The following is a 13,330-nucleotide window of genomic DNA, read 5'->3' on the forward strand; positions in this document are numbered from 1 at the left end:
TTTATGTATCTAATGTGTACATTTAGAACATTCCATTAAAACACTTCTGCTCAATCTGCTGGCTGACTCGAACGAGCGGAGACTTCTCTCTCTGAAAAACAGAGAGTGGAGCAATGGGACAGCTTTATTCCTGCCCCTAATTCCCATAAAACCAATGAGGCGTTCTATGAGACAGGGAGAATGAACAGTCTAGACTTTTGTACAAAGATTTATTCATACATTTATTTTATATAAAACATAAAAGCAGTAAGAAAATAATAATCAAAGGTTTTTTTAAAGATCCAGAAAGAACATAAACTAATAAGAACCCAAAAGAATGAACTCTCAGTCATATCTGGTTTTACACTGAGATGTCTGCGTCCCAACAAACTGAGAAGTCTTTGTCTTTTTGGAGGATGGAGTCCTTAGATAAACTTGTAAATATTTTTAGACCCTGCGACAGACTGGCACGCTGACAAGGGTGTGTCCCGCCTTTATCCAACAGTACGTGGGATAGGCTCCAGCAGCCCACTGACCTCGAAAGGGATTCGGAGAGTTCAGAAAACGGATGATGAATAGATGGATGATAGATGGATGGATGGATGGATGGATGGATGGATGGATGGATGGATGGATGGATGGATGGATGGAAGGATGGATGGATGGATGGAAGGATGGAAGGATGGATGATGATGAACAAATGGATGGATGGATGGATGGATGGATGGATGGAAGAATGGATGGATGATGATAAACAAATGGATGGATGGATGGATGGATGGAAGGATGGATGATAATGGACAGACCTACTGATGGATGATGGATGGATGGAGGATAAATGGACAAATTGATGGATGGATGGAAGGATGGATGGATGGAAGGATGGATGATCATTGGACGGACGTATGGATTGATGATGATGAACAGATGGATGGATGGATGGATGGATGATGGATGGATGAAAGAATGGGTGGATGGATGAATGGATGATAAATGTACAAATGGATGGATGGATGGATGATCAATGGATGGATGATAAACAGATGAATGGATAGTGAATGAATGAATGATCAATAGATGGATGGATGATGATGAACAAATGGATGGATGGATAGATGATGAATAGACAGATGTATGGTTGGATGATAGATGGATGACAAATGGACGGACGTATAGATGGATAAATGGACGGATGGATGGACAGATGAATGAATGGATGGACAGATGGATGGACGGAGGGATGGATGGATGAGGAATTCACAGACGGACAGATGAAGGGATGGATGATGAACAGAAGGATGGATGACTGGATGGAAGGATGGACAGCAAAACTCGTAGTCTTTAGTGAATACTTCAAAGAACGCACATTTCCAAAAGGTCCTGACTGGATTGTTTCATTGTGATGTTTAGAACTCCTGTCAGGTGTCCTCCTTCTCTCATGTCTTAAAATACACAAATTACTTAAATATATTTGGAAAGAAACGTCGCATTAGTTTGTTCGTCATGCTTTTTTGTTGGTTGTCCATCCATTTTCTAAACCCATTTTCTGAGGCCCTATTTGGATCCCAGGTTGCTGGAGCCTATCCCAGCATTGGGTGAAGGTGGAGTACACCAATAATGGCGTGCCAGTCTGGTGCAGAACCAAACACAATCACACATTGGGATATTTCAGAGTCTCCAACTGACCTATGAAGTATGTTTTTGGAAGGTGGAAGGAAACCGGAGTTCCCGGACAAAACCCACACATGCCGGGGAGAACGTGCACCCGGAAAAGACCACGTTGGGACTTGAACCCTGAGAGGCGAGAGGACTAAGAACTACCATACAGTGCAGCCGTTTTATTAAACCTTACTTGTTCTTGTCATTTCTAGTAAGTTTTGCGCCCCCTGGTGTTCTGGAGGTCTGACTGCAGATTCCAACTAATAGTCAGCTTCTGGGCCAAACGGAAGACGTCCGTCTGAAATTAGAGGTCAAAAAACCTCCATGTGACCTTCATGGTCTCCACAGGGGAAGTCTTGGAGAGGTTCCCGATGCGAGGCATGAAAGAAGCGCTGCAAAAATCCTCCAAAGACTCGAGCCTGGATGTAAGCAACGTGGAGTAAATGGCCGTGAGAAAAGTGCACTTTGGCGACCTGCATGGATAAACAGCCTCCTCACCGAGATACAGGCTGTGACTCCTCCACAAACCCTCCCTCTGCACCCTGTCTAAATAGAGGTTGGAGCAACATTTATACTCGCGCGTGCCAGCTGGATGTGCAGATACAGGCCGCCGTGACCCGCTCCTTCTCGTGGAATCGTCCTCAAGCTGGAGTGTGGTTACACAACACAACTAGAGTCGATTTCTGGTGGAGCAAATTCACAAATGGAGGCGGAACGTGGAGGAGCGCGAAGCTCTTATTGGTGTTAATTCGTTATGACCATTTCTTTAAGAGGAAAATCAATTTAGTGGTAAGTCTTTCAGCTTTTCGATCCTGGAATAAGACTTGTGTTCAACGCTTTTTGACTCACATCAACCCAGAATGCATTTCTCTGCTGTTTTTCCACATGAGGGTGGAACCTGGACCTCCCTTTCCTCACGTCTTGGAGGACTTTTCCAGATCGTTCCAAAGAGGAACTAAGCCACTCCCAACGTGGTCAGGGGGAAATCACTCCTCTTGAGGCATTTCCCCTCATGGGGCATGTCTGAAACACCTCATCTGGAAGACGTCCAGAAGGATCTCTCACAAGACACTCACACAACATCAAACTGTGCAGCATCCTGCCAAATACTGAGGATTTAGAACAATAAATACCACTCTAGAACACCCTAAACTGTGACATCAAACCCAGAAAAAAAACAATCAAGAAACTCTCCAGTTAAAGGTAAAAAAATCTTTTTTTTTCTCCCCCAGACTTCAGCTGAGTAAAAAATAATGGATGTATGCCAGAAAGCCATTAAACTATCAAAAAAAGGAAAAGATGGACGAGGGGAGCGGGAGACCCCCACTCAGTGTAGACTGTTGGAAGAGTGAAAGTGTGGAGTCGCCCATGAACCGTGTGATTACTGCGCTTCTTATATGCAATTCAGTAGTGATTAGTGTGTCAATTACACAATTTTATCGCTTTATGTGTGTCGTAAATGTGATATAAAAGTTATACGTCTGTGGAAAGCCCCAAATTTGCCTATGCATCTAACAATCACGCACAATTGCGTAAGATTGACGTAATGATTACGCATGAACTACATAAAATCCGCATAAACTGGATGAGTCTCAACCAACCAAAAATTTGAAACAGCTCAAAATCAAATGCACAAAAAGACACGTCGACCAAAACCGTAAATCGCAGCTGTGCACTTTGATGAAACACAATCGCATGAAACATTTAAGAATTATCACACATGTATAACGAAAATGAAATATCCATAACCGCCTTCACTTTTGTTTACTGCCCTCATCCTAGTTTAGTGTCTCGGTTTCAGTGTGTTGCATTGCGTTACGTTGTGGTGTATTGTGTTGCACTGCGTTGCATTGTGCTGCGTTGTGTTGTGTTGCGCTGCGTTGCGTTGCACTGCGTTGCGTTGCACTGCCTTGTCTGTTGCATTGCGCTGCATTGCATTGCTCTGCGTTGTGTTGCGTTGCACTGCATTGTCTGTTGCATTGCGCTGCGTTGTGTTGCACTGTGTTGTGTTGCACTGTGTTGTGTTGTATTGCATTGCGATGCGTTGTGTTGCACTGTGTTACGTTGCACTGCGCTGTGTTTCATTGTGCTGCGTTGTGTTGCATTGCTCTGCGTTGTGTTGCACTGCATTGCGTTGCACTGCCTTATCTGTTGCATTGCGCTGCGTTGTTTTGCACTGTGTTGTGTTGCGTTGCACTGCACTGTTTCATTGCGCTGTGCTGTGTTTCATTGCGCTGGGCTGTGTTTCATTGCGCTGCGTTGTGTTGTGTTGCACTGTGTTGTGTTGTATTGCATTGCGCTGCGTTGTGTTGCACTGCGTTGTGTTGCGCTGCGTTGCGTTGCACTGCGTTGTGTTGCGCTGCGTTGCGTTGCACTGCCTTGTCTGTTGCATTGCGCTGCATTGCATTGCTCTGCGTTGTGTTGTGTTGCATTGCGCTGCATTGCGTTGCACTGCCTTGTCTGTTGCATTGCGCTGCGTTGTGTTGCACTGTGTTGTGTTGTGTTGCATTGCGCTGCATTGCATTGCGCTGCATTGCATTGCGCTGCGTTGTGTTGCACTGTGTTACGTTGCACTGCGTTGTGTTGCATTGTGCTGCGTTGTGTTGCACTGTGTTTTGTTGCACTGCGCTGCGTTGTGTTGCATTGCGCTGCGTTGTGTTGCACTGTGTTTTGTTGCACTGCGCTGTGTTTCATTGTGCTGCGTTGAGTTGTGTTACCTTGTATTGCATTAAGCTGCTTTGTATTGCACTGCGTTGCGTTGCGCTACCTTGTGCTGCCTTGACTGTTTCCTGTTCTAGAGGATGGTTGCCATGGCGCTCCTCTATATGTTTCCTGACCTTGTGGAGAGTCGCTAGGACTGCTCCTCTTCATGTCTGTTCCTGTTTTTTTTATACCCCTCACATTCGTCTGACTCCAGGACCCCTAAATGTGTTTTGGACTTGTTTTTCTTTAGTTCCTCCATTTCCCCTCCTCTCAGGTGTTTTTCTTTTTCTTTTTCTTTTTTTAGGGCATCTAGGATCAGCCCATTTGGGGAGGGGTACTGTCAGGATAGTGAACTTTGCTTTGGTTTTGTCAGTTAGAGTAAATGTGAGGAAAACAAGTCAATGGTTTAACATTTACTATAAACTAACGGCTTCTTCTGTCAGAAAAATAAAAAAAACATAAAAAGCTTTTGAAAATAACAGGATATTCATCAGCATTTACCCATCCCCGTTGGTTCTTCACACCCGTAGAACTGCATTTTCAAAGCCTCAAAAGAAAACAAACAGCAGAGCCAGACAGCATATCTTTCTTTCATTCATAAAGCTTTTAAATGAAAACAAATGAAATGGTTTTCAGAGTTGAATCACTCATTAAAACTAAGACTATGTCAGAATTCCTTCAATACTGACTATATTGTGTGTTCACCATCCTGTCCCACTCTACAACTCCAAAATCTAGTGAACTAGAAACTTCCCAGAAGTCTATGCGAAAAACTAGCTTACATCGATGATCACTATATTAGCGAATATAGACCACAATGCATTGTGGTCAAACAATTTTTGCGAAAAAAATACAATTTTCTTTTAAATAAACCATACACATTTTCATTGGTCTGGGACCAGGAACCGCTCTCAGACTCATTTTTCCAGATGGTCTTATTTCAAATCGGACTGAGCTCCAGTTCTCCCCGAGTTTCCTCAGTCTGAATAGGCTCTGTGCTCAGAGTGGAACAATTGAACCAAAAAGGCTTTTATAGTCGAGAATTATAGGATGTAAAGCAGGAGTGTCAAAGTCAATCGCACAAGGGACCAAAATTCAAAACACACCTCAGGTCACGGGCTGAACAGGATAAATATTTATTAAATACTCTAAAACAATTTTTTTAAAACATTAAAAGCGTGACTTTTTACCATCATCATGAAGTAGATTATGTATCATTACCTACGATAATGCTAGTGGGAATGCTGTAAGCTGAATTTGGCCACTGAAAATGCTATAGCTAATAGCTGAAGAAACGGAAATTGATAGCTAAAAATGCTGAAGCTGATAACTGAAAATGCTGAAGTTCATAACTGAAAATGCTGAAGTTAGAAGCTGAAAATGCTGGAACTGATAGCCAGCTAAAATATTAGCTAAATGCCCAATTAGCCTAAAAAAACTAGAAAAAAATAGCAAAAATAGCTAGCATATAGCTGAAAACGTAGCTAAACTTCAAAATAGCCTAAAAACTGAAAAAAGCCTAAACTAACCAAAACAGCAAGAGTGTAACTAGCCTAACTCCAAAACAACCTAAAACTTTTAAAAAGAAAGGCCTAGATTAGCCAAAACAGCTAGCATGTAGCTAGCATATTAGCTAAATTCCAAAACAGACTAAAAATGAAAAAAGCAGAGTCCAAATTAGCCAAAACAGTTAGCATGTAGCTGAAACATTAGCTAAACTTCAAAACAGCCTAAAAAACAAGGCTAAAGTAGCCAAAACAGTTAGCATATAGTTGAAACATTAGCTAAATTTTAGAACAGCCTAAAAAACAAGGCTAAATTAGCCAAAACAGTTAGCATGTAGCTAAAATATTAGCTAAAGTCCAAAAAAGCCTAACAAAAAACAAGGCTAAGTTAGCCAAAACAGCTAGCATGTTGCTGAATTATGAGCTAAACTCCAAGATATCCTAAACAAAATCTTGTTAAATGCTAGTATAGTCCAAAAACCTAGTAGAATGCCATTTTTTTTATTTTAAAACTGTAACTTTTTAACATAATTATGAATAATAACACAGTAGGAATTTTATGCCAGAATAAATGAACTTAAACCTTAAATAACTTTCAATATTAATACAAATAAAATAAAATGATCTGGAGGGCCGGATAGAATTACCCAGAGGGCCGGATCCGGCCCCTGGGCCTTGACTTTGACACATGTGATGTAAACAGAGCAACAATGAAACTGCAACTCACTGAATTTTACATTTAACATAATACAAATAGTTTCTCAAACCGACAATCTATGTGTCATAAACACTTCAGTGTACATTCTGAGCCGTCGTCTCCTTAGTAACCATCTTGGAGCACGCCACCACCGTACCAAAAAGTAGAAAGTGTTGTACCTGACATTGATACAGACTATGATAATTGGTCTGTGAAATATAAATTTTGAAAAAGTGAATTATCCCAGCAAAGACTACATTACTATTTATCTCGTTGCTTAGCCCCGCCCTTGCAATTCCTGGCCAATGGCTGAAGAGATCTTTAGCCACATGTTTTTTTTGTTTTGTTTTGTTTTTTTGCTAGATTTGGTTCAAAACATAAAAGTTAATTTGGACAGTCTGAACTCAAGGTTCTGTCTGAATACACCTTTAAAGAAAAATATAAGAATTATTTTGGATTCTGTCCAACTTCACTGTAAAAAGTGAAGTTCTGTAATTTGTTACATTTAAATATATCATTTTGAATGTAATAAATGACTAAACTTTTGTTAATTGATCCAACGTTTCACTTTTTACAGTGTATAATTTTCTTCTTTTAATTTAAAAGGATTATTTTCCTTCTTTGTCTGTAACAAAAATCATCAGATAAACCTGAATGCCAAACTCTTACGTTTCTTTCTGCGTTAAATCATTAAGTCACTCTTTGTACCTTCCGCTCACAATGAGGGTGAAAATGTAGAATTGGCTCCTAGAACCTGCAGGTTCAAGTCCCGACCTGTGGACCTGCAGGAGGAGACACCCCCTCTTTTCACAGCAAGTAAAACAAACACCCTCATTTCTGTTCCTCTTTTAATAATTTCACATGTTTACAATTATTCTGTTCATACTTGTTCAGTTTGATGATGTAAGGCTTGAAATTTTGACTTTTGGAGCTTAAACCCAGAATCCTCTGCTGGTATTGCGTCATGACTTGATGATTTGAACCTCATAACTACTCACTTTACTGCAGGTCAGACGTTTTTCTCTGCATCCACTAAGAGGGAGTGGTGCGCCACTGAAACTAAATCTATTAGAGTTTCTGAGACGCACGCGCCTCCTCCCTCCTCCTCCTCCTCCTCCTCCTCATTTCCGTGATCTGCAGAAGTTGAAGAAGGGGAGCGCACTAGATTGTTTCACAGAGGAAGGATAAACGCTCAGACTCCATCTCCCCGCGCGCGCAGGAGGATCCACAGGTGACGGGGTCGGGGGTCCGCATCAGTCATGAGGCTGCGGAGGGAAGGGCCGCCATGTGAGGAGGGTGATGGTCACTGATCCACCTCCTCCTCCACCCGCTGGAATAAGATGCCACCGTGCCCGCGCGCCTGGCACGCCACTCACAGACTAACCCGGGATAGACCGAGAACTGAGACGCGACGCAGCGACGAGCTCACGTCCACACCGGGACCGGCGGAGACGTAGTGACCGGATTCGGAAAAGGGGGCGCCGGCCGGGGAGGCGCCACGAGGAGAGGTGAGAGCATCATCATAAAAGGAGGCGCATTTTTGTATCCAAACTTTCAAAAAAAGTTGAGATTTGGCGCGCATTTAACACCTCCTCCTCCTCCTGCGCGCGCTCCTCGCAGGTCCCCAGTGATGCTGCTCCCGCGGCCCCCGCTCCTCTCCGCGCTCCTTCTCTCCCTCCTCCTGCTCCTGGTGCTCCTGGCGGCGGGACGATGCGCCGCGGCGCCGCGCCACCGCGCCGACTCCGGCGCGCGGCTCAGAGGATCCGGCGCGCGCGCGGAGCGCTCCGGTGACGCACGCGACGCGGTGGAGCAAGCCGGCCGCAAGCAGAGGAACCCAGTGAGACTGACGGGACGCGGGTCCAGGAGGAACAAGCCGGCCCACGGAACGGGTCAGTACTCATGACGGGACGGTTCTCAAATTGGGTTAATTTTAACCCAAGTATAACTTTTTTCTTGATGACTTTTAAAGGGGGGAAATGCTTTAATTGGGTTTAAAATTAAACCAAAACATTAATGTTGCTCCAAAAAGTAACCCATAAATAACAAGAATAACCCAATAATTGGGTTGAAAAAATAATCCAAGTGTTTTAAGACCTTTAAGTTCTCAACATGAAGCTGTTATGTCTGTTTTCTGAAGTGGATCCTTTCACTGACGGATGGAAAGGGTCATAATATGTTTATTTTTTTGGTTCTTCACTTTAAGAAACCCCATTTTTAGGGCTGGGTGTTGCTAATAATTTACAGAATTTATTCGATTTAATTCACAAGAACCTGGATCGATTCAATTCTGATTTTACACATTTTGACACATTTGTTAAGAAATACAGTTCTCATAATGTAAAATTAGTGAAATAGTGAGATTGTCAATAGCATACAGTGTTACATGATTTCTCAAAAGGAGAAGGTTCAACAATTGTTCTGCTTCTCCTGGAGGGCGTTTCAGTTTGGCCACTAGGTGGTGATTGCGCTACAGCATTACACCTTATTATAGAAGAAGAATACTCCAAAAATACTCAAAAGAAAAAAAAAACCCTCCAAAAAAGCCTAAACTTCCTTAGTAAACAAAATTAGTCCAAAACGTTAGCCTAGAATAGAATAGAATTCTATAGAACTCCAAAACAGCCCAAAAAACTTTAGTAGATGCTAAATTAGCCAAAAAAGCTAACTTGTTGCTTAAATACTAGCTAAACTCCAAAAAATAAAAAAATTCCTCAGTAAACTAAATTAGTCAAAAACATTAGCATGTAGCTTAAAATCGAAGCTAAACTCTAAATTAGCCCAAAAAACCTTTATAGATGCTAAATTAACCAAAAAAGCTAGCTTATTGCTTAAATATTAGCTAAACCCCAAAAAGCCTAAAATTCCCCAGTAAACTAAATTAGTCAAAAATGTTAGTCTGTTGTTAAAATAGAAGCTAAACTCAAAATTAGCCAAAAAAACTGTAGTGGGTGCTAAATTTGTCAAAAAAAGCTAGCATGTTGCTTAAGTACTAACTAAACTCCAAAATAGAATACATTTTGTCAGTAAGCCAAATTTGTAAAAAACGTTAGCATGTTGCTAAAATTGAAGCTGAACTCCAAATTAGCCCAAATAATTTAATAGATGCTAAATTAGCCAAATAAGTTAGTGTGTTGCTTAAATACTCACTCCAAAATAGCCTAAAGTTCCCCAGTAAACTAAATTAGTCAAAAATGTTAGCATGTTGCTAAAATAGAAGCTGAACTCCAAATTAGCCCAAAAAATTTAATAGATGCTAAATTAGCCAAAGAAGTTAGTCCGTTGCTTAAATACTAGCTTAACTCCAAAATAGCCGAAAATTCCACAGTAAACTAAATTAGTCAAAAACGTTAGCCTGTTGCTAAAATAAAAGCTGAAATACAAATTAGCCCAAAAAACTTAAGTAAATGCTAAATTAGCCAATAAAGTTAGTTTGTTCCTTAAAAACTAGCTAAACTCCAAAATAGCCTAAAGTTCCTCAGTAAACTAAATTATTCAAAAATGTTAGCCTGATGCTAAAATAAAAGCTAAACTACAAATTAGCCCAAAAAACTTTAGTAGATGCTAAATTGGCGTTTTTTAATTTTTACTTGCCGAGAAACGTACAGAGTAGCAGGAGAATCACTAAGTGTGAATTCTTACTAAACATTCACACAATTATTTCAGTGTTTTCAATTTTCAGACTCATTATTTCGAATACAACCACTCCAGAGGGCCCATGTTAACGTATACCCGGGACCCCCAAACTGTTATGTCCGCCAAGAAACCAATTAATGCAAAATATAGTTAATATTTATTTAAAATAAAACACTTAAGGGAGCCTGAATTCTGGCGTGTGTAGAACAGGAGGTGCAGGAACAGCAGAGACGCTCCACCTCCGTCCTCCAGTCATGGATTCTCAGGAACTTCTTGGTTCTGTGGAGGTCCGAGCTGAAACCCTCTTTAACCATCAGATGTTTACATTGGCTGCACCGATGCAGCTGTCAGCAGGCCTGAGAAGGTTCTGTCAACACCAGCAAAATAAGTCAGCATCTCACATAAACACTTTAATTCGGCTGTCAAACATGGGCGCAGTAAAATCCGTCTTCTACTAACAGACCGGAAGGTCTGCAGTGTGAGGCCCTTCCAGGAAAACCAGCATGGCAGTCAGTGTTTGAATTAAGTTTTAAATTAAATCAGAGTGGGATCACATATAAAAAGGAAGCACATGTTTTTACACAATATAAAGTAGTATAAACCCTGTAAATGAAGTTGTTGTAAGAACAAAGATGGGGCGGGGTTATTCTGAAGCCACGTGAACTTTGACCTTGGGTATTTGATCTTTGCACCTGAGAGTTAGAGGGGGGAGGGGTCAAGCAAGATTTTACCTTTTCTTTTTCTTGTGGTGGTTAAAAAAAACAAGATTGGTTAAAATCCTCAATCTTCCTGATTTAGACGGAGATTAAGCTAAAAATTGATGGATCATTATTGAGAACAAATTATGATGCTTTCATTTACTAAACCCTTCATCCATCCATCCAATATTTTATCCCTCCCTTCATTTTTTCTTCATCCATCCACCCCTCCTCCCATCCATTTTTTCATCCATCCATTCATCCACCCTTTCATCCATCCATCTATTTTTCCTTCATCTTTCCCTCATCCATCCCTTCAACCATCCAACCAATCATCAGTCCATCTATTTTTTCTGTCATCCATCCATCTATCCCTCCATGCATCCGACCTTTTATCCCTCCATCTTGTCCATCCAACCAACCATACATCCATCCAACCAACCTTTTATCCCTCATCTATCCTTCCATTCATCCATCAAACCTTTTATATCTTCATCCACCCATCCATCCATCCATCCAACCTTTTATCTCTCTATCTATTCCTCCATCCACCCATCCAACATTTTTTTCCTCCATCCATCCAACCTTTTATATCTTCATCCATCCATCCATCCATCCAACCTTTGATCCCTCCATCCATCCATCCATCCATCCAATCTTTTATCTCTCTATCTATTCCTCCATCCACCCATCCAACCTTTTTTCCCCCCTCCATCCGACATTTTACCCATCCAACCTTTGATCCTTCCATATATTCTTCCCTTCATCCATCCAACCTTTTATATCTCCATCCATCCATCCATCCATCCATCCATCCATCCATCCATCCATCCATCTATCCAACCTTTTATCTCTCTATCTATTCCTCCATTCATTCATCCCTACATCCAACCTTTTTTTCTTCCATCCACCCAACATTTTACCCATCCAACCTTTGATCCCTCCATATATTCTTCCCTTCATCCGTCCAATATTTTATCCCTCGATCCATTTTTTCTTCATCCATCCATTCGTCCATCCATCCATCTATCCAACATTTCATCCCTCCATCTATTTTTTCCTTTATCCTTCCCTCATCCATCCAATGTTTCATCCATCCATCTATTTTTTTCCATCATTCATCCATCCCTCCATGCATCCAACCTTTTATCCCTCTATCCATCCATCCACCACTCCCTCAATTTATTCAACTATCCATCTATCCACACTCAGCAGTCTTACACTGCTGGGTTTTGTTATTTTAGTTTGGTAGTCTTAGTTTGCGGACTTTGTTTATTTGTTTTCTTTAGGTAGTTTTGGTTAGGGGGAGCTGCTGACTCTGACGGTTGACATGGCTGGATCAGCAGTCTCTATGACTTATTCTATGTTTGGCCGAGGGTCCAACCCCGAGCCAGGTTTACCCCTAGGGGGCGTAACATCTGGTCTTTAGACGAACTGCATCATTTTGCACCTTCGAATCAGAAAGAGAGAGAGATCGGGTGACTTGGCACGGACCAAATGATCGAGGGTCAGCCAATGCTGTCCCCAAGTGATCAGTATCACTGCGACCATTTCCCAGACGGTCGGGTCTGCTCAGGTCTTTAGCACGCTTCAGAGTGTTTGAAAGCAAACCAAACCGAGTCCACAGGACCATCCTAGTGTGAAGGCAACTTAATGGAGCTCCTGACAGTGATTGTGATTGATTGTCAGACTTCACAGACCGATTCCATCTTACTGCAGTCTGTATCCTCCACCCATCAGTATCTGACCGCTCATCAACAACACTTCAAAAAGAGGAGATCTGCACCCACTTGGCTTTGAATGAAAAAGAAGGACTTGGAATTTTAAATGTCTAAAAAGCCGATGAGGCGTGGTGATGTTGAAGAAAGAGCAGGAGATAAGACGGGTCGCAGTGACTGCTCGTGAAAGCAGCTGCTGTGAAGAGAGTTGCTAGGACACTGTTGGAGATGTCTTCACCGTCAGCAGATAATTGAATAACACCTCAGGAAACTGTGACCTCTTTGCACGGTGAAGTAATCCCACGCTAATATAAACTCAACAAAGTGGGTTTATTTTCAAGAACTCCTGATAAGGGAAGCAGAATTTCGTGGACAGAGAATTTATGGACCATGGATTTGCTTTTAATTTAACTCGGTTTTTAAACATCAACATTGACTAGAATGTTGGCAGCTGTACCCTAAAACAAGAACTTATCTTGTTGACAGCCTCTGGTTTGATAGAACTGGATATAAACAAGCTGCATGATGGGAGAAATATCAAAGTTCAGATGAGGTCTTGACCTGAAAACCGTCCACAGAACCCATCCTTAGAATCAAAAACTCCCCATTGTTCCCATTTATAGCTCCACTGCTGACTCGGCTACTCATGACGACGGAGATGATTCTTTTTTACATTTTTTAAGCTTAATAACTCAGGCTGACCTCCATCATCTCCAAAAAGTGATCTTTGTGAGTAAG

At 41.6% G+C, this 13,330-nt stretch overlaps 1 protein-coding gene across 4 annotated transcripts in view; it reads left to right on the forward strand.

The window, feature by feature from the left end:
• The window catches only part of LOC112156834 (ALK and LTK ligand 2), a 34,230-nt gene that overhangs the window by 7,456 nt on the left and 13,444 nt on the right, over window positions 1-13,330 (forward strand). Inside the window, exons 3-4 of one of the 4 annotated variants that reach the window (XR_002921043.2) lie at window positions 7,763-8,051; window positions 8,164-8,432. Coding sequence is in view for 2 of the 4 variants with exons in the window: in XM_036215066.1 (XP_036070959.1) it covers window positions 8,174-8,432 (259 nt within the window). In the remaining 2 variants the exon portion in view is untranslated. Of the gene's footprint in view, window positions 1-6,208; window positions 8,052-8,163; window positions 8,433-13,330 lie in introns of those variants that run through there. The other 3 variants (XR_004948956.1, XM_036215066.1, XM_024289223.2) reach the window with 3 other exon arrangements.

The sequence above is a fragment of the Oryzias melastigma genome, linkage group LG2 (assembly GCF_002922805.2).
Source record: "Oryzias melastigma strain HK-1 linkage group LG2, ASM292280v2, whole genome shotgun sequence".
Taxonomy (NCBI): Eukaryota; Metazoa; Chordata; class Actinopteri; order Beloniformes; family Adrianichthyidae; genus Oryzias; species Oryzias melastigma.